At 41.5% G+C, this 21,166-nt stretch overlaps 1 protein-coding gene across 2 annotated transcripts in view; it reads right to left on the bottom strand.

Annotated features, from left to right (window-relative positions):
• The window catches only part of NFKB1 (nuclear factor kappa B subunit 1), a 65,925-nt gene that overhangs the window by 23,872 nt on the left and 20,887 nt on the right, over nt 1–21,166 (bottom strand). For both annotated transcript variants that reach the window (XM_035111669.3, XM_088661114.1), the window contains 7 exons: nt 19,955–20,053; nt 13,707–13,855; nt 11,278–11,441; nt 9,666–9,824; nt 8,216–8,320; nt 5,017–5,108; nt 3,913–4,051 (listed from right to left, as the gene is read on the bottom strand). In XM_035111669.3, coding sequence (XP_034967560.3) covers nt 3,913–4,051; nt 5,017–5,108; nt 8,216–8,320; nt 9,666–9,824; nt 11,278–11,441; nt 13,707–13,855; nt 19,955–20,053 — 907 coding nt within the window. The remainder of the gene's footprint in view (nt 1–3,912; nt 4,052–5,016; nt 5,109–8,215; nt 8,321–9,665; nt 9,825–11,277; nt 11,442–13,706; nt 13,856–19,954; nt 20,054–21,166) is intronic.

The raw sequence follows: 21,166 nt of genomic DNA on the forward strand, positions 1-21,166 counted from the left end.
GTTGGACTACAAGTCCCATCAGCTCCAGTGTGTATGGCCAATGGTTGGGGAAAATGGGATTTATAGTCTGGCATCTTCTGAAAGGCCACAGATTCCTCATCCTTGCTGTAATACAAATGGAACAGTGGCTTGATACCAAGTGAACAATAACCATTTGAGGAAAATAATTTGGTTTGAAATGGCACCTCTTCCTTTGCCTGTGACTGGCGCCTTCTTACAGCCTCCAATAAAGGATTGAATGCCTAAGTCAGGGGAAAGAACCACGGCAGAGAAGCTCTGCTGTGAAAAAGCATGCATGCAAGATTCGAGATGACTACAGTCCAAATCAGAAGCCCTAATGCAACAGCAACAGCAACAACAGCAGCAGCAACAACAACAGCAACAATTTTTATTTGTATCCCATTAGCTTAGCTAATTATAAGGCATTAGGTAATCCACGTTAGGTTTGTGGAATTTTTTTTTAGCTAGAAGCAAGTAAAACTGCTGAAACAGAATGTGATACACAATCCAATTTATTGTACTATTCCTCCTGCAGCTTTTACCAATGATTACTGGGTGGTATTCAGCTAAATAAATGTGTGAGCAGAACTACTACTAGCCCCGATGGGGTGGAACGCTCTCTCTCAGGAGACTAGGGGCCAGCGGAAGTTGTCATCTTTTCATAGGGCCTGCAAGACAGAGCTGTTCCGCTTGGACTTTGGACTGACTCAGTCTGACCCCAGTGTTACCCTCCCCTAAGGTTTTATCCTACAGATATTTAAATGAGGTCCCACTTGTAGATTCCCATTTTAAAATTGAATTTTAACATTGTATTTAATCTATATTTTAATTGAATTGTTTCTTTTATGCTAGTTTTGATATTTTTGTTGTTAGCCGCCCTGAGCCCGGTCTTGACTGGGAAGGGTGGGGTATAAATAAAATTATTATTATTATTACTACTACTACTTCAATTTGCTCCCTCTCCCCACCTCCACAAATCTGCTCCAGAGGGCCAGGGGAAGGGAGGGGGAAGGCCCCCACAGCACAAGGTGCTGCTCCTTACCATTGTGTTGCATTAATCTTAACCTAAGGGCCAAACTACATGTGTTCTCAATTGCATAGTTCTGCCAGGGAGTGCAATTTTCCTGCTTACAAATTGCTAGCGAGGGGTCCAGATCAAGACACTACCACTGAAGACAGGAAGGCACTTTCATTCTTTGAACCACATTGCAGACATAGTCCGCTCTACCCCCACCCACAAATGTCTACAATTTGCATTGCAAAGAACAGAGAGGGAGAGAAACTTTCACTCATTTCAGTGGGATTTCTCTCTTTTTGCAATGTAAATTGCATGTACAATTATTTATTACTTCTCCTACCCTTAAAAGGTAAAGGGACCCCTGACCATTAGGTCCAGTTGTGACCGACTCTGGGGTTGTGACGCTTATCCCACAATATTGGCCAAGGGAGCCAGCGTACAGCTTCCAGGTCATGTGGCCAGCATGACAAAGCCGCTTCTGGTGAACCAGAGCAGCACACAGAAACGCCGTTTACCTTCCTGCTGTAGTAGTACCTATTTATCTACTTGCTCTTTGATGTGCTTTCAAACTGCTAAGTTGGCAGGAGCTGGGACCGAGCAACGGGAGCTCACCCCGTCGTGGGGATTCGAACCACTGACCTTCTGATTGGTAAGCCCTAGGCTCTGTGGTTTAACCCACAGCGCCACCCGTGTCCCTATCCTACCCTTAGGAAGGGGCAATATGTTAGTGGGAAAGCACATGTTTTTGTCCACAGAATGCCCCAGATCTGATTCCTGGCATCCTTAATCAAGGATCAGGTAGCAGTGGATGCAAATAACCACCCCCTGAAGCATCACTGCCAGTCAGAGCAGACAGTATGGGGCCAGATGCACAAACAGTATGCGGCAAATTCCTAGGCTTATTTACTAGAAGTATGAGAGCAGAAGTGATAACTATTTGCTTGCAGTTATTTTTTCTCTCAAAGTGGTACTTCCTTAAAGGAATCTCCATGCATTTTCAGTGACTTGCACACAAAACCACAACTACTGAGTTTACACAAAGTATTTGTATATACTCCAAATGCACAAAACACAATACACAAAAGCAAGAATTCCACAAAATGAATACATATTTCTGCCCTCGGACAATTTCCAACCAGCATAGTAATGGAACTGTTAAATTAAAAGAATACCACATGGATATTTATAGTGGAATGAAGGAAAGACATGCCCTGCCTTAGAGTAGATCATTGTCATCTGGGCATTTCCCCTGAAAATAATCAGCTAGTCCCAGGATAGATCTGGAGGTGTCAAGGGAGTTTTTGAAAGTTTCTTTAAAGTTTTAGCATGCACCACGAAATCCAAAAAAAGAAGTGCACAGAGTTCATCAATTAAACCTGGAAATTACCTGATAACACATCACTTCCTGCTAGTTATGATAATGTCATCAACTACAACCTTGTTCTTCCCTCATCTGTCTGCCTCATCTACATGCAAATGCTTTTCATGTGCCAAAGTTTTCAAGGCTTTTAAAGCTTATAGCATGTTTGACACATTTCAAACACAGGTGTTGTCCTCAGATCAACCTGGCATGTCAGTGTTAGAAAGATCTAATTGATATTTTAGGTATGGAAATACTTTTACTTCCTTTCATACATTTAAAAGTAAGCCAGATGGAAGTTTTCTGCTTTTGGCATCACATATAGGTGGAAATGCAATACTAATGCTAATCTAATGGTACATTTGACTGATATACAGTAGTCATTTACGCACTAGGAGCTCTTATAAGTACAACTTGAAGGATCCACTATCAGGCCATGAGAAGCACATTAAAATGAACAATATAAAACTATGTATTCAAACAATTTATATATGTGGTTCTACCACAGTACTCAAGGTAGCTTATATTAACCACTAAAAACAATTTACATAAATTAAAATCTAACAGATTAAATGGAGCAAACAAGAACCAGCCTCCTTTTTAGACATTTTTTAAAAAAACCTTCCACCACGGCCAATTGGAACAATTAAACAAAAAGAGCAAAGCATCAACTTTGCAATACATGAATGAAGCCTGAATAAAACCTTTTAACTTATGGTAGAAGACCATCAATGAGGAGCCTAAACATATCTTTTGGGGGAGTGCTGCCCATAAAAGGTTGGTTGCACCCTCTAAAAAGGCCCTTTCAGCCATCCTATGTGTCAGAGCTCAGAGGAATGAGAAGAGTAGCTCCAGCAGATCAGAACATCCATGCAGCTTCATATGGGAGAAAGTGGTCCTTCAGATGTTCTCATCCTAAGCATTTAGGGCTCTCTACAGGTCATAACCAGCTCTTTGAATTGTGAATTGTGCCTGTTAACTGACTGGTAGCCAGTGAATGGAAGGAAAACCAGAATGGAATACAACCCTAAGGCTCAAAACGGTTCCCCATTCCTGCTGTAGACTGATCTGGCCTACCCAGGGTAAACATTGGATCATCTTGGACAGGAAGTACCACTTCCTGGTTTGTCTTTGGTCAATTATACTTTGCCCCTGGCCACTAAGCTTCATCCCTTGGCACCTGGTTCCATTTCACCTCACAGCCAGCCCCTGACACATTATTAAAAAATATGCTTTCCAGAATCCACTGGTCACAATGCAGGAATATTCCTTTCATTACAGAGGGTCAATGGGCTTGAAAGTAATGTCAGACCATACTAACTGATGGTTGGATTGATTATGTGCAGTGTAATCCGAATGCAGCCATTATTTCTGGACAACATTGTCATCTAGAATCCACAATACTACAGGCAATTTACCTAGGGATGATCACTACACCATGTTTTGAAATATACAAGAATTTCAATAACGGCAAGCTTTCTGAGAAGCTGGATGCTTTCCGACATCAAAAATCCATATAAGCTTAATAATTTACCTTTGATTTCAGGATAGTATAAAAAAGGCTTTGGTTCACTCGTCTCTAGATCCGATTTTCGTCGTAACTGGACAAAAACAGATGCAGGTTTCGTGATATTGACATCTCGGTACTTCGGGGTTTTGAATACTATGGCAAACTGTAAGTGAACATTGAATAGGTGGTCAGGGACAGTTTATACAATTTGTCAGCCTGGCCTTTTTTCCAAGAGCAACGTCTGTGTACACAGCATCTATTATTTCTGTGGAGCAATCGGAGACTTCCTCCTTACTCTTATTGTGGCCATAGTTCTGATTGGTAGCTCCCAAATTGTTCACAGACATAAGGGCATAGGTAGGCAAACTAAGGCCCGGGGGCCAGATCCAGATCCGACCCAATCGCCTTCTAAATCTGGCCCGTGGACAGTCCGGGAATCAGAGTGTTTTTACATGTGTAGAATGTGCCCTTTTATTTAAAATGCCTCTCTGGATTATTTGTGGGGCATAGGAATTCGTTCCATTCTTAACCTATCCATTCTTAAGGAACCTATCCATTCTTAAGGAAATCAGCCCTGAGTGCTCACTGGAAGGACAGATCGTGAAGCTGAGGCTCCAATACTTTGGCCACCTCATGAAAAGAGAAGACTCCCTGGAAAAGACCCAGATGTTGGGAAAGATTGAGGGCACTAGGAGAAGGGGACGACAGAGGACGAGATGGTTGGACAGTGTTCTCGAAGCTACGAACATGAGTTTGACCAAACTGCGGGAGGCAGTGCAAGACAGGAGTGCCTGGCGTGCTATGGTCCATGGGGTCACGAAGAGTCGGACACAACTGAACGACTAAACAACAACAAGGATTTCGTTCATCCCCCCCCCAAGAAAATCTAGTCTGGCTCCCCACAAGGTCTGAGGGACAGTGGACCTGCCCCCTGCTGAAAAAGTTTGCCGACCCCTGCATAAGGGAGGGAGGGGAGCCTCAAAGCAGATGCCAAAAAAATTTCTTGCCTAAGGATAGCCATTTCGCCAAGCCCATTTCAAGTCAACAGAACAGTGAAATTGATCATATCTGATCACAAAACAGGTTTACAAAAGTTACTACTAATGCATCTTGACAATGTTGGCATACCTGTCTGTGCACATCAGTAGGCGAAAAGTCTCCAAACCCTTCCCAGACACCACCATTTTCATCTTCTTCATAAAAACGGATCTGAATATCATCTGTATCGCAGACACAAGTTAATAACTGGTTAAGATATAGCACTGGTCCAGAATGGGGACAGTAAGGGTTTTCTTAGGCAAGATTCATGGAGCATATTACTACAATCTAATCCACTTTCACTAGCCCTTTGTCGGTTTCTATACCCTGGTGCTGGTTTTTTACTTTTAAATCCTAAAATGGTCTAGAGCCATTTAAGGATCACCTCATCTCATACAGACCTGCCTATGTGGCTCAGGTCATCTCCCGAGGCCTTGCTCTACAAGGCCACCCCAAACCCGTCCAACTGATATGTGGTGGGTTTGGTGGCAACATGAGACAGGACTTTCTCAGCAAAGGTGCTTTACTAACTTGCCTGATCCCTTCATTCATGTGGGAGGTTAAAGCTCTTCTCCTTCAGAGGGCTTTGAAGATAGCAAAAAATTAGATCCTACTATGCTCTATGAAACTGGACCATTTGGATCAACCGGAACACCATTTTATTAAAATTCACTTCCAAGTACAGCTAAACCAGAGTGGCATGCAAGACAAAATGAAACCCCTTCAGGCCAATTCATCCTAGGCTGCAGATTCGGATTGTCGGGTAGGGGGTGAAATGGGACATAGGAATAAAAGTTCCTCCTTGGCTGTCGTCAGCCTTCAGCACTCTAGCACCCTTCAAATGTACAACATTTGGAATCTATTATCTATAAGTTGTAGGTGCTGTACATCATAGAAGAAATACAGCAGGTTGTTGGTACCTGTGGCTCTCCAAATGTTGTTTGGACTCCAGCTCCCATCAGCCTCAGCTAATAGTCAGTGATGGTGGGAGTTGTAATCCAATCACAACCAGATAGCCATAGGTTCCCAAGCCCTGGAATACAAACTTGCGGACGAGCTCAGGAATCCCTACAGGACTGGAGGTATCATCTCCAGACTGCAATTTTACCAAAAAAGGGACTGTATTTTCCATCTTTTGGTGTTGTCCAAAGAGGTTTGCTCCTTTCTAAATCAAGGGGTCAGTAGATGGGTGTTTATCTCCCATTCTTTAATCTGGAAGCTTTTACTGTGAAAAACCCTACTAACTTTCTCTTTATACATTTCAATTCTCAAGGACTGAGAGATTTCAACAAATGATGTCATAAGGGAAAACTATGTTCATGTTAAGGGAAAACCCCATTTTGGGGTTTCCATTTAGTCAGACTTCAAGAAAACAAAAAAAAGCAGCTTTTAACACACACATTTTTCACTTCCCTTCCTTGGATTAGAAATGACTTTCTGAGACTTCAGAAAAGTTACTCATAAAATGTCAAAACAAGGGAGTAAACTGTCCCTCCTGTGGACATTTACTGCAATTTGGAATAGCAGGAAATAGGCTTGAATGTTTTTTAATGGAATTTTTAGGTTATCTTTCTGCCAAATTACACTCAAGGCATATTTACACTTTTTTATTATGTATAACATAATTACATATTGCAATTTAATAAAACTCCGTAATAATAATAAAAAACACTGAAGACATTCTAAAAACTGAACAAAATCCCACACCAATACACCAGTCAAAATTTAAAAATATTTCAGTTTCAGGGCATCCATTTTAAATTGATATAGAAACATCAAGTAAAAGCGCAACAACCATGTGAAGTTTCGACATTTCTGTCACACAGGCACCAGTCTGCTTCTCTGACTATGAATAGTGCCACAGAACCATGGTATAAAACACTGAGCTCTAAGATTTTTCCATTTTCTTTATCTCAGAAACAATGATTGTTTAAATATTGTCAATACAGTAGTACCTCGGGTTACGAACACGATCCGTTCCGGATCGCGGTTCGTAACCCGAAAAGGTCGCAAACCGAGCGCCGCTTCTGCGCATGCGCATAGCGTGTTTTTCGCGATTTTAGCGCTTTGCGCAAAGCATGCACACTGCTTCTGCGCATGCGCGGGACGCGCACACGCCGAAAACACTTCCAGGTTTACGGAGTTCGTAACCCGAAGTGTTCGCAACCCGAGCGGGTCGTAAACCAAGGTACGACTGTAGGTCAACCTTGCATATGCCCAGTATAAGGGCCATTGCTTTATTACTGCAATTTAACAGATGACACCCCCCCCCAACCCAGCCTGGCACTTTCTTACAAAATAAAACATGGTCTTGGCAAAGGCTGTTTGACCTATTTGTTCCTTTTTTAATCCCACCCACCCTCCAAGGAGCTCAGGGTGCTAGGAATAGTCCTTCCACCCCTATTTTATCCACATTATAAGCACCCAAGTCAGGCCAGGCTGGCAAATAGTAACTGACCTAGATGCACTCAATAAATTTCATGGCTGAAATGAGGTCTGAGTCTCTCCAGTTACATGTCACATCCACACCATGCCTTTCAAGTATGCTTTTAAAAAATCAATCCTTCTTTTCAGAAAATTATGGGAATTCTAACTCTGTAAGGGGAATAAGGGCTTCTTAACAACTCTCAAAAACACAGAATTCTTTGGGGGAAGCCGTGACCGTTTAAAGTGGTATCATAGTGTTTTAATGTATTACTATTTAATTTATTTAATCAGTATACGAGTTTATCAGTATGAAGATCACAGGGTGGTTCACAACATACACACATGAAATGACAACACAAAATACAGAATAAAACAGAAACAAACCAATAACCCCCCCTCCCATAAACACCTTAAAAAATGTATAGTGTGATTATGGTCATAGTTCAGGGGTTCCCAAACTAAGGCCCGGGGGCCAGATGCGGCCCAATCGCCTTCTAAATCCAGCACTCGGACGGTCCGGGAATCAACATGTTTTTCATGAGTAGAATGTGTGTGTTTTTATTTAAAATGCATCTCTGGCTTATTTGTGGGGCCTGCCTGGTGTTTTTACATGAGTAGAATGTGTCCCTTTATTTAAAATGCATCTCTGGGTTATTTGTGGGGCATAGGAATTCGCTAATTCCCCCCCCCCAAATATAGTCCGGTCCCCCACAAGGCCTGAGGGACAGTGGACCGGCCCCCTGCTGAAAAAGTTTGCTGACCCCTGCCATAGTTTGACACACTTAGAACAGTGGTTGTTATGCAGTCCTAGTGATTATCATAGAATCATGCTCAAATATGATAAAGCATCCTGAGTTCTTACCTTTCTGAACCTTGTCACAAAGAAGGTAAATCTCTTCTCCTCCTGTCACACAGCCTGCTGTCCGATCCATTCGTACAATTTTTAAGTTAGATGCATTGGGGGCTTCTGTTTGGTAAAAACGGGGAGTCTATGAAGTTTACTCCTGCAAGAGCCTCCTCTAGCCATGTTTTATTTTCAAGGTTAAAATGAAATACATCAATACAATATTCATAACTGTACTGAATCGACACTAAAGTTAGTAAGTGGAGGAACATCTGATCCATCTTTTAATATTATAATACGGCCATAGTAAGAGTTATAATACATTGAAGAGTTGGCAAGATTACTTAAAGGCAGGTTACAGTTTACTGAACTGAGTTGAAGAAAGGATAGGGGGGAAATGAAATACAACCACAAAACAGAGACCATCATTGTGATTCATACCATTTCCAAAGGAGAAAGTTGCTACAGGTTCCACATACAAGGCTTTCTTTAGCAGGCCTTACTCCTCCCCCGCCCCCACAAAAAAGTATTGCCAACATCTTTTTTTTGCTTGATAATTAAACAGATATAAAAACAATTCCTTACACACGAGGACTGGAAATTCAGATGTACAGCAGGATGCCAGGCCCCCAGTCTCAGACCACAGGGAATAAGCCATTTTATAGTCAGAGGTGGGGGCTGAAGGTTTCAAGGACAAAGTGGATTCACTAGACTGTGGCTCATAGCAGGTTTGGAAAGTCTGGGGTGGAGGTGGAGGAGAGTTCAGTTTCCTGTTTATACCCAAGAGGTCTCACAACACACTTCTTCAAAGTCTCCAATATATTACCTGCTTTGTCCACAGTGCATTCAGGACTATCAGAGCTGAGATGTGCCCCGTACTTCTTGCCACAGCCAATCTACCACCCAACTATAAGGTTTGCTAAGTGGCACCCAAGCCCTAGCTGAACCATATTCTCAAGCCTTTGCAACATGCCATCCACAAACCCTTGGGAGTTGTTTGGATTATGCCCTGTATGCTTTAGTCTTCAAACATTTTAACTGTGTGGCAAAGAAAACTCCAAAGATCAAAGCTCTTCGAAATGACAGGCATTTTACAGGCAGTTTAGTTGGCAGCATGTCATTAATTTGCAGATCTATAAGTCATAACCTTAGAACTTGACTGACCCCTTTGGGTGCACCAAGGGAGACGCTAAAAGGAACACTAGTTATGCCTCACAAACAAACATGTCCTGAGTTCTCCTTTGCATCGCATGCACAGTGTATACTGTCGTAGAGTGATAGGGAATTATGTTTCTCAGACATTACAGGGTATTTTCTATTCTTAAAAAGACTCAAAGTTTCAGTGAATGTTAAAAGTGATGGGGATCAGCCTCTCTACCCCTACAAGGATAAGCAGTCATAAATCAAAATAAGCACTGGACTGGGATTTGGCCATAGTAGAATGAATGAAGATAGGCAAGAGACTCACTGCTATCATATATAGGATCGGACAAGACGGGTGGAAGTCTTCTTGTAAAGCTGCCAGTGCTGTCAGGAAGGAACGCTGTAAACATGAGCCGTACTACGCTGAGGTCCATTTCCTTTGTCTGTTGAAGAGCTGACTGATGAATGATTTCTCTTTCTCTCTCTGCAGTCAAGGAAGAAAGGAACTGAATTATTGTAGCCTTATGTCTGTAATGGTGGTACCGGCAAAGGTGGGAGTGAGGATGGGAGAAGAGAAGATTCCGCAGGCAAAATAAAGGCTTCATCCAATGTCACCAAATAGTCAACCCAATCATGAAACTGCCGTGTGCGTGTATGTAAAAAATGATGAAGCAAAGATGCTCCTTAACTGCACTTATCTTGGCATTAGAACTACTAGCAAGAAGGCTTAAAGCGGAACCAACCAATTCATGGAATCACCATTAAGGGAAACGAATTTCTTGATGCATGCAGGCGATATGGTGATCACTACATCTAGGCCTATTTTGACATTCTACTAAAGCTTCAATCAGCATTATATGATATTATTTTAATTTCTACACATTATCATAACTGCCATTATTTAGGCATTCCAATAACTGGAAATTTAAATAAACCATACAAGGCAAATTTTGGCAAACTGAAGAAAAGGATGTTCTCTGGTGGAATAAGTTGAAACTTTCCATTAAAGATATTGGTAGCATCCAACATGAAGCTGACTCGGAGCCCAGCAACTTTTGCAAATAAAACTAACTTTATTTATGTTGGGCATTCCCCAATAAATGCACTTGGAATACATTTCTATGTTTAAGGAAGCACATGGGGACTGGCTTCAAACATTATTGCCAGACATCAGAAGAACTGCTACATTGGAATTTTGGTATCAAATGGTCAGGAAAGCAGCACTGCTGGAAAAACCTCAAAATGAAACTATTAAGAGGCCAAGGTAAATCATATACTTTTATTAGAACCTAGTGAAACTTTATCGACTATACCAATAGAAGAGGCACAGGAAGGGCAACTTCCATGGAGTATGAACATTTATGGACTTTGTAGATATTGTTTTTCCTTTGTGCAATCAAATATGAATGTAGCAGACACATTATTGAGAAAAGCATCTCCTTTGCAAAGAGAAGGTCCCAGGTTCAATCTCCGGCATTTCTACAGAGACCTTTGGGAGGGAGGGTAAGGACTATGGGACCACGCGGAACATATCGCTAAGCCCTACCTCTAAATTTTCCCATGCGATGATGGAAATTAGATGGAAATTAAGCTAAAATTAGACAACCTTCTAGTAATTAGTTATGGATGGATGGATAGATGACCTTCAAGACTGTGGGACTTATTAATGCAGAAATGAACTTTGAAAATGTTTTTGTTAGCATACATTGCAGCACAAAGCAGCTTTTGCTTTCCTTTCCCATTGTATTTTATTTCTTCTAAAAACATCACAAGTGGTATCATTCTTCTCCTTTGAGAAATTCAAGTGAGCAGGACTAACTATTTTTAAACTGGGGGATACTTATTTTAAGGAATAGAAAATAAAGAGTTGACAGGCACAGCAAGAAATCATTTCCCGTGTTAAGAGAGATCCTGAACCACAGTCAGTTATCACCCACCTGTTAGCGGTCTCTCCCCTCCACCTTCCACTTGTATATAGCTGAGATCAGGATGTACTAGGAGTCCTGGGTTATACCCTTTTTTACAGGAATCAATCATACGTGCTTCCAGTGTGTCTAAGACTCTCTTCTTTGTAACGTGCAGTATCCCCAGGTTTGGAAATCTACACAGAAGTACAAGACAATTATCTTTTGGCATATATATATATATATGGTAAGAATAATATTGGGGAAAACTGGGTATTGAGACCTGCTTAACCTAAGTCATATATCCCAGTTTCCAGCGGCCCTTTAAAGTACGCTTCACGCAGAGTATACGCAGTCAGAAGTCAACCTGGCTAAGAAAACACCACCAAGAGTGTAGGGAATTATCTCTCTTATATGAAACCTCTTACTAGCTGTACACTTGTAAAAGTATACAGGTGAAAATACAAACGGTTGGGTTTCGTTAACTGAAAAAACAAACTGACTCAAAAGAGACTTTAAACTAAAGATAAATGCTTTTTCTCTTAACAACTTTATCTACCCACATTCCAACCTTCAATCCATTCCAAACCTCCCACAGACTCCCACATAACTCCCATTAAACTACCCAAGAATTAACAGCAAGCTAGCATTATAACTAAGCAACTCTCATACTAAGATTCAACTAAGGAATCTCTTAAACTGAGAGTCTCTCTTATTAAGATTCAACTGGGAATCTCTTAAACTGAGAATCAACTAAGTATTCTCCAACTAAGGTACTGATCTCACAGAAATACAGTTCTCCTAAGAGATACATTCAACTGAGAGAGTGATCTACTAAGAGATTAATCAAACTGAAAGATCTAACTAAGAGAGACAAAAGGCTTTCTGTCAGAGCCTTATATACAAGGAGCAGAGCCCACGCCTGTGAGCAATTAACAGAAATCACCGGCACCTGTTTCTCTTAAACAGACAGTATTTACATTAATACTGTCAAAAAATCCAACATCAAAAAATCCAACATTACCTGCAGTAGGTCTTTGAAATTTTTCACGTAAAAGGGAGTACAGTGCAGTTTTTCATTGCTACTTATATTTTCTGGTCCCTTGGCCCCAGTCAGCGCAGCTTAGGCAATGGAATTAAAATGTTTCTACTGCCTGTGCTCTCTTTGTTTTTGAGAATACCATGACTCAACATGTTAAAGTGGTTTGAGTGTCTAAGACCACAGAGACCTGTATTCAAATCTCCAACTGGTCCTGAAACCCACTTCATGGCTGATCTAAGATGACCTTTGGCCAGTCACACACACACTCTCTCTCTTTCTTTCTCTCTCTGCTTAACCCATGTCAATGGACTATTGTGTGAATAAAATGCAATAAGGAGAACCATATTTGCTGTCTTATGATCTTTGGAGAAAATATAACTGCAAATAAATGGCAAACACAGCTCTGATTAACTCACTCAATACTTTTTTGTAATATGGGAAAGGTTATGAGGGCTTTAGTTTTAACAGCAATAGGACATTAAACAATATGCATCGTTGAACAAATAGCTGAGAATTATATACCCTGAATTTAAGGGGAAGTTCAAGATCTTAAAACAAAACAAAACATTATCACAAATGTAAGCAAACAATATGCCTACATTCCAAATAAAAGTTTTGAGTCCTCAAGGCAAACGTATTATTTCAGTATTTGGATAAAAAAACACATAACAGGTAGCGTGACAAATCTTTTAAGATTCACAGCAAAATCTCAACAGAGCAAATCTGAAGTTTTGAATTCAAGTTGCTGGCAAGTTGGGTCTCAACATCAAAAGCCAAAAACCTTCAAGTGTTAAAAGCAGCATGTCTTGGAATTCTTTCAAAACTGGCATATATGTTCCAAAAAACTTGATTAAAGACATCAAACCAGCAGTTTTTTGAAACTGGATCAAACTCTGCAAACAATATAATGTGTACTTTATCTGAACAATCTCTTTAAAATAGGAAGTGGATTAACGAGGATTTAGCATTCTCATTGCTACATCACACCCACATCAAAACACTGAAAGCACTTTTATACCACTTTAAATAGTCATGGCTTCTCCCAAAGAATCCTGGGAACAGTAGTTGCTTGAGGGTGCTGAGAGTTGTTAGGAGACTCCTCACAGAGCTATAATTCCCTTGGCATCTTGTTTTGGGAAGGGCACATTCCCAAAATATGAACCTAACTTCTTCCCCTATCCCCAGTTCAGACTTAACACTTAAGAATGCTTTGACACTATGTGGACAAGCCTTCTGTTTGCACTCTCCCCACTCCTCTGAAATGGTCTAAATTTTCCTCTCTTGAAAGAAGCCATAGGTTGCCACTATACCCAATTTTGAGAAACTACATCGAAACAGGGTGGTTTGTCCCTAGTCAGAGTGTGCAGAGGTAGAAGAGGGGGAATCTCAGTTGCAATTACAAATACACAGGTGCACTTACCCTACAACCATGTCTTTTGGTCCTGCGTTAACAGTGCATACTCCATTTTCACAGTGCTTCCCCACCAAGCTGTGAGCATGCAGGTGAGCATGCTTTCCATTTGTGACTAACTGCACAATGACTTTTGCAGGCCCAGCATAATTGCAAATCTGTAATAAGCAAAACAAATACTCTCACTACTGAGCCATGATACATTTGTTGTGACTCTGGCATAGGTTGCTTGCAATGCATTCCATAGTGTGGCTGTAGGAGCTATTTTAGGTCTTCAAAAGTGCAAATACGTAATAAGATGCAATTTTAATTTAAAATTTGAATATAATGAAAGAGCATAACTATGGCAGGCATCACACTAAAAACACAAAAAGAACCAATGGCTTGTTCATCTCCCCTCAGCCCTAGAGCAGGTTTTGGATTATCCAATTGAAAACTGTTCCCAAGTAGCACAAAAGTGGGTTAAGAAGTCTTGGTCTGTGTAAGTGACTAAACTTCTAACTTGTCCACAAACTGTTCATTGGACCAGGCAACCAGCTGCAGATGTCAGGCTGCTGGCCACATCAGGCTAACTTCTCCTCTCTATCCTGAACAGAAAATAGTGGAAGTTGGTAATGCCCCACCTCTTGGGTGCCACCTACCCTAGGCTATGGATTAAGTAATGACATCTGAAGAGCAGACATGAAGGATTCAGCCTCATCATAGCCAATGCAGTGCTGTCCAGATGTTACTGTGTTAAGAGTTGCATCTCCAATGTGGCCAAGGACAGGAACTCTCTGGGTTTACTCAGATTTGTTTGCTAATGCATAGATTCCCCTTTGCGCCCATGTGACATGTGAGCAGAGGTGGGTGTCAGGTTTGTAGTTCTGCACTGCACAGGTGCTTCTAACTCAGCCAGTGTTGTGATCCGTGAACACAGAAGTTTGTTTGTTTGGTTCATTTTCCAAAGCTGAAGCTTAGTTGCATGCTCATATCCATTGTTCTAATCTGCTAGACTGTGGCCTGTGTGTTTTCTTGAACACGGATGCATGTCTACATCACTGTTTCCCAAAGTGGGAGATTGGGGGGGGGCGCTGGAATGATCCAGGGGGATGGTAGCCTCAGGTGCAACTGGGGGACGTTGAATAAAAATAAGGGGAAACGTAAGGAAAGAAAAAATAAAATTTTGAAAAACCATTTGTACATGTTTTATCTGTTCTGTAATCCAGGGCCGTCTTTAGCTGGGGGTGCAAGGGGTGCGGGGTACCCGGGCACCGAATTCTGCGGGGCGCCACGTGCTCCCCGCTGAAGCCGCATAAGATTATGTTACATATTGTATTGAGCTGCTATGTGGCAGCAGGGTCACCAACACCTTTGACACCACTGATCTCGTGCCAGCGGCAGGCAGGCGGCACAAGATCAGTCGTGTCAAAGGTTCTGCGAGTGAAACATTGCAAATTGCGTTTTAATTTCATCACTCACAGTTCAAATTCGTTTAGAGAATTTCTTAAAAGAATAATGCTTATTTTCGCTAATTGTCGTCATTTTCTTTAACTACTTAGTACTTAGGGCTCTACTACACATGCCTTTTTCAGCACGCGATTTTAGTTTTCCATTTCCGAAGAAATGCACCTAGAGCACACACTATGAATTCCGCAAGCTGCATTTTTCTTCATTTCACGATGAATGCTAAGTGTATAAATGAGCAAACAAAAAAGTTTGTTTCTTTTTCTCCCTTCTTTCGTAAACAAGAGATAAGGTGTAAGCATGGTGTCTAACATAATCATAATAAAAGTTAATTTGGGGGCTAAACTAAATTGGGGGGCACTGGGAGGATCTTTGCACCCCGGCGGTGCATATGCTAAAGACGGCCCTGCTGTAATGACACTTATCGCTAGGCTGGGCACTGTTGCAGGATGGCGACAACACCTCCCCCTGGATCCAGCAGTCATGCTGGAGGTGAGGGATTTTCCCAAGCTTGGGTGGACCCTTCTTGGCTTCACCCAGACCCGGGAAATGGGTCTCAGCTTGCCTGCTTATTTGGCCAATGGCATACAGGCTGTGGCGCTGGCCCTGCCCCTTCACTTAAAGAAGATAGATTTCTAGGGGGGGGGGGGCACTGAATAAATTTTTTTTTCCTGAAAAGGGAAAGAATCAAACTGTGTGCTTGTACTATGTAGATTGAATATTGCATGGGACACATCAAACATGCCCCATAGAGACAGGTGGGCTTAGGCTTCACTCCACAAGCCAAGCTCTTATGGTTGTATGGCTTAGACATGCTTGGATGAAGCTGATTATCTGGACCAATTCCAAATCAGTACCAGTACCAGCTCTGGCCACTCTGCTTGATGACTTGCTTTGGGAGGAGGACAGGCAAGTGGCTCTCCTTGATCTCCTTTCATACCATCAACCACGGTATCCTTCTAAAGTGGCCACAGTGATACGGTGATTCTGTTCTGTACCATCCCCCCCCCCAAAGCATTGGTGGCATTTGCTTAGCATGACAGTTGTGCTGTAAAGTCCTGCAGAGATCTATTCCATCCCCATTGCTATTTAACATGTGTTGTAAGCCACTGGTTATGGTCACCAGGGGCTTTGGAGTCTGGAGTCATCCCTTCATATTATCTGAACAACGTGGAGTTGTGTTGGTGCTGAAACAGTGCCTGAGACAGTAATGGGCTGGACAAGGGCCAATGAACTGAATCCTAACAAGATGAAGGAGCTGGCGGCAAGTTGCCTCTCCCTCTCAACTCTGTAATGAAAATATATCTGCTCTGAGCTCCTAGCTGAAGTGATGTCACCTAAAACTATTCTGGGAGCCTGGTGGATAAATAGGACTGCTATTCAGAAATATAACAATAAATGGGGTGGGGGTGTGGTGTGTTGGAAATCTCCAGTTACCCATGGAGTAAAATATATTTTGCCACAAGGTCCATTCTAACAAATCATTTGTTAGAACGATCTGTTAAAACATACTGAAAATTTTTGCCATTCATGAAAAGGAGGCACCTGGAGCTAGGGTAGGCTGACAGAAGGGTAATTGAATGCAAAATATTTCTCTTTCCTTTTGGCTAAACTTGAAATCATGAACAGGCACTAACAAGCCAGTGAAGTAGCCTTGAGGAACTTCCCTATATTTATCTGCCAGCCTCTCCTAACAGGTGTTGCCATAGGAAGATTTATAAAAAGCAAAACATTAAGACAATAATAATAAAAAACTTAAGAAAGGCTGGCAGTGGAATTCTAAACCTGTCTACTCAGAAGCAAAATCCCACCAAGTTCAATGGGACTCTCAGGTAAGCAAATATAGGATCGCAGCTTAAGGAATGAAACTATGACAAAATATGAAATGGGTGAAATGTTAAGAAAGGGGGGACGACACCCCACACCTTACCCTTTCCACAAACACCATGGGAACATTTTTGATGTCATATTTTCAAAATTCATTTAAATAAATATATTTTATTCGCCAGTGAGCTCTAGGTAACACACTAAAGGTCAAAATAGATGTGACATTCATTTGCTGTGCATCAGCTCTGTTTAGATATAAAGCTGGGACCTGCTCCCTTCCCTCTTTGCACTCCACTTGAGCACTTGCCTCTCTAGCCTGGTTCACTTCCCACAATGGAGCCAGACTGGAGAGAAATGTTTCTGCAGCAACAGAGTGCAATAATAAGGAAATGGATGGGGACAGGCCCCAGATCTCATAGTCCCATCCCTTTGTCCTTCAGGGGAGAATGTCCTCTACAAGATAGAACTGAATTGCATCTGGCCCAGTTCTTCATTTTGACACATGGCACTATGAAGCATGGCACTCCCATGCCAATAACAGCTAAAATATGTAGAACAAGAAAATTGGGTGTGCACTCCAAAACAACCTTTGACCTACCACAGAATACATGCTTCAAATCTAGACTTGTCACAAGAGATGTTAAATCCTTGTCTAGCCTCTAACACTGCAGAATGCAAGCAGGGAGTGAGATAACTAAATGTTCCTCCATACCAAAAATTAATAAATAATCCCTGTACATAAAAGACTACTAGTTTTAAGGGAGGCGGGTTCTGGCCTTGCTTTTGCATGGATAAAAGACATTAGGAACAATATTAAATAATGTAGTCGGAAGGGGTGCAGCCCAGACATAGGTTTGCCACCTCAGTGAAAATCAGGCCATAGTCTCAACAGTCAGCCTAGGACTTTGGTCTTTGCAGAATCAAAATGCAACTGGAACAATGCAGTTTAGAAAGAAGTTGACAAGAAAGATTGTAGAGTACTGTTGCAGATATACTTTATTCATGCAAAGTGGGATGTGAGCCTTTAAAGCTGCCTTTTGTATAAAAAAGCCTGCTTGGAATATTATGTCTATTGGCAGGATGGGGAAGGGCTGAAAAAGTCCAGACTGGTCTTTGCTGCTGGGAAAAAAAGGATGTGTGCCAGGAGTTTCCAAGGAGGCATTTTTTTAATTCATGCAGAAAGAAAGTGGTCTTAAGTTTTCAGAGCTGGATTTCGATCAGGCTGCCACTATTGCTTTGGAAACGACATTGCCTACTTGCGCAACATTGCTCAGCACTTGTTCAAACTATAGATTTTTTAAATGAACAGATACTACAAACACCATAAGCATTCATAGTTCTCTCCTTCAAATGAGACTTGCTTTGTAGTTCTACCCTGGAGCTTAACATTGCTTGGGGAGTATGAGGTGACCACAAATCTCTACTTGGCAAAATACAAGCTTGACGCTAAATAATAAATAGCAATTTGCTATCCATTGCTTTGTGCATTCTGACTCCAGCATATATAAATAAAAAATGGCAGCCTTGCATATACAATTCTCCCTTTTATAAAAACAAACCAACTGAATTAGCCCTTTAGACCTTTCACATCAGCAAGTACATACAACTGTAGCACACTTTTCATTTTTCTAATCAAAATCCTTAGGGAACCCCACCCAAGGGTTTGGTTATTTATTTATTTATTTCCTGCATTTGCTGCACCCCACCTTTCCTCCAAGGAGCTCAAGTTGGTGCACATGGTCTTCTCCTCCCCATTTTATCATCAGAAGGTAGGGAAGGCTGAGAGTTAGCGAAGATGAGCTCCTGCTACTACAGTTCTTTTCAAAAAGTGAAATTTGTGAACTAATGTGGAACAAAACCAAACCGCTTGTATAACTGTATAATTGACATTTTATAAATATTCCTTTGCCCACCCTTCCAGTAACAGATTATACTTTTTCAGTCATTTTCACACTGCTTTGGTTGGGAAGTTTCTAGGCAAGACTTTCCTCTTTCTATTGCAACCTCCATTCCTGTTATACCCAAAGCAAGCAGCAGCAGTACATACAATAAAATAAAATAAAATGTGAGTACCATCCTAGCTCTGGTGCCCTCTAGATATTTCGACCACAGGTCATAGAATCATAGAATCATAGAGTTGGAAGAGACCACAAGGGCTATCCAGTCCAATCCCCTGCCAAGCAGGAAACACCATCAAAGCATTCCTGACAGATGGCTGTCAAGCCTCTGCTTAAAGACCTCCAAAGAAGGAGACTCCACCACACTCCTTGGTAGCAAATTCCACTGCCGAACAGCTCTCACTGTCAGGAAGTTCTTCCTAACGTTTAGGTGGAATCTTCTTTCTGGTAGTTTGAATCCATTGTTCCGTGTCCGCTTCTCTGGAGCAGCAGAAAACAACCTTTCACCCTCTTCTATATGACATCCTTTTATATATTTGAACATGGCTATCATATCACCCCTTAACCTTCTCTTCTCCAGGCTAAACATACCCAGCTCCCTAAGTCGTTCCTCATAAGGCATTGTTTCCAGGCCTTTGACCATTTTGGTTGCCCTCAGTATCCTTCTTGAACTGTGGTGCCCAGAACTGGACACAGTCTTCCAGGTGAGGTCTGACCAGAGCAGAATACAGTGGTACTATTACTTCCCTTGATCTAGATGCTATACTCCTATTGCTGCAGCCCAGAATTGCATTGGCTTTTTTAGCTGCTGCATCACACTGTTGACTCATGTCAAGTTTGTGGTCTACCAAGACTCCTAGATCCTTTTCACATGTACTGCTCTCAAGCCAGGTGTCACCCATCCTGTATTTGTGCCTTTCACACCATTCCTGGCCATTGGTCATGGTGACTGGGGCTGATGGGAGTTTTAGTCCAACAACACCTGGAGAGTATCAGGCTGGAGAAGACTGCTATAAAGCAGCAAGCAAATCGATGGTTTAATAATCATAACCAACAAAATAAATGACAAGTAAATTATGAACTTACTTTAACTTGTGGATATGATTTTTTGTTCTTCTCGCTAGAAGCTCCTGGAAGCCCACCGTGTGATGGTCCTTCACAAACGTATCGGAAGCGAAAACCCCTCTGAGGAGATCAGTTTTTAAAAGGTTAATGAATTAACTTCTCACACAGCGCCAGCTTCTTTACTACACTGGCGAGTAAAGAGAATGCATTATTATTTTTTTACTTCACTCTTCTCTGCTCCATACTAATTTTATGTTGCTTATTGAATTTCTGTGCCACGCTTCATCACATAGTGACCCCAGAGTGAGTAACACAATGAAAGAAAGGCAATACAGTTGTACCTTGGTTCTCAAACGCCTTGCGACTCGAACATTTTGGCTCCCAAACGCCGCAAACCCAGAAGTGAGTGTTCCAGTTTGCGAACATTTTTTGGATGTGGTCGGATCCGGCTTACGCAGCTTCTGATTGAGTGCAAGAAGTTCCTGGAGCCAATTGGAAGCTGAGCCTTGGTTTTCGAACATTTTTGGAAGTCGAACGGATTCCATTTAAGAAACAAGGTACGACTATACAATAAATCTCCCTTAAAATGCAATAAATTGTGGATTGGATAAAACTGAGAGATAACGAGAATGTATTTCTTAAGTAGGACTAAAAGGAAATGGAATTACATGATGAGTTAGGGAGGAGCTGTTAGATAGAGTGGCATTTTAAATGTAGCTATTATGAACATTGGGTGGTTTCCAACAAAGTAGATCTGCTAGCGCAAAAACTTTTGGCTATGCAATGGAACTTTCCTTACCTCTACTCTCGGTCTCCTTGCATCCTGCAAATCTGTTCTGGGTCTTCCCTCAAATCTCTGGAGCAGATTTGGGGAGGGCATTGTGCAAATGGAAAGCCTTACGCTAGTGAATCTAATCCAGGGTTTCCCAAACTTGGGTCTACAGTTGTTTTTGGACTACAATTCCCATAATCCCTCACTACTTTCCTGCTAGCTAAGGGTGATGGGAGTTGTAGCTCAAAACAGTTGGAGACCCAGGTTTGGGAAACCCATATCTAATTCATTGTATAATGCCTGTTGTATTTTAAGAGTAATTGATGTGTCATGAATCTGTGTTCTCTTTTGATAGTTGTAGATCTTGAAATAAATAAAGTTTTAAAACTACAATGGGACAGGTCAAAAGTTATAATGATGTATTCACTCGGTTTGTTCCTCCCTAAAACCTTAAAATACAA

This window comes from Zootoca vivipara, chromosome Z1 (genome assembly GCF_965207765.1).
Source record: "Zootoca vivipara chromosome Z1, rZooViv2.hap1.1, whole genome shotgun sequence".
In the NCBI taxonomy this organism is placed as follows: domain Eukaryota; kingdom Metazoa; phylum Chordata; class Lepidosauria; order Squamata; family Lacertidae; genus Zootoca; species Zootoca vivipara.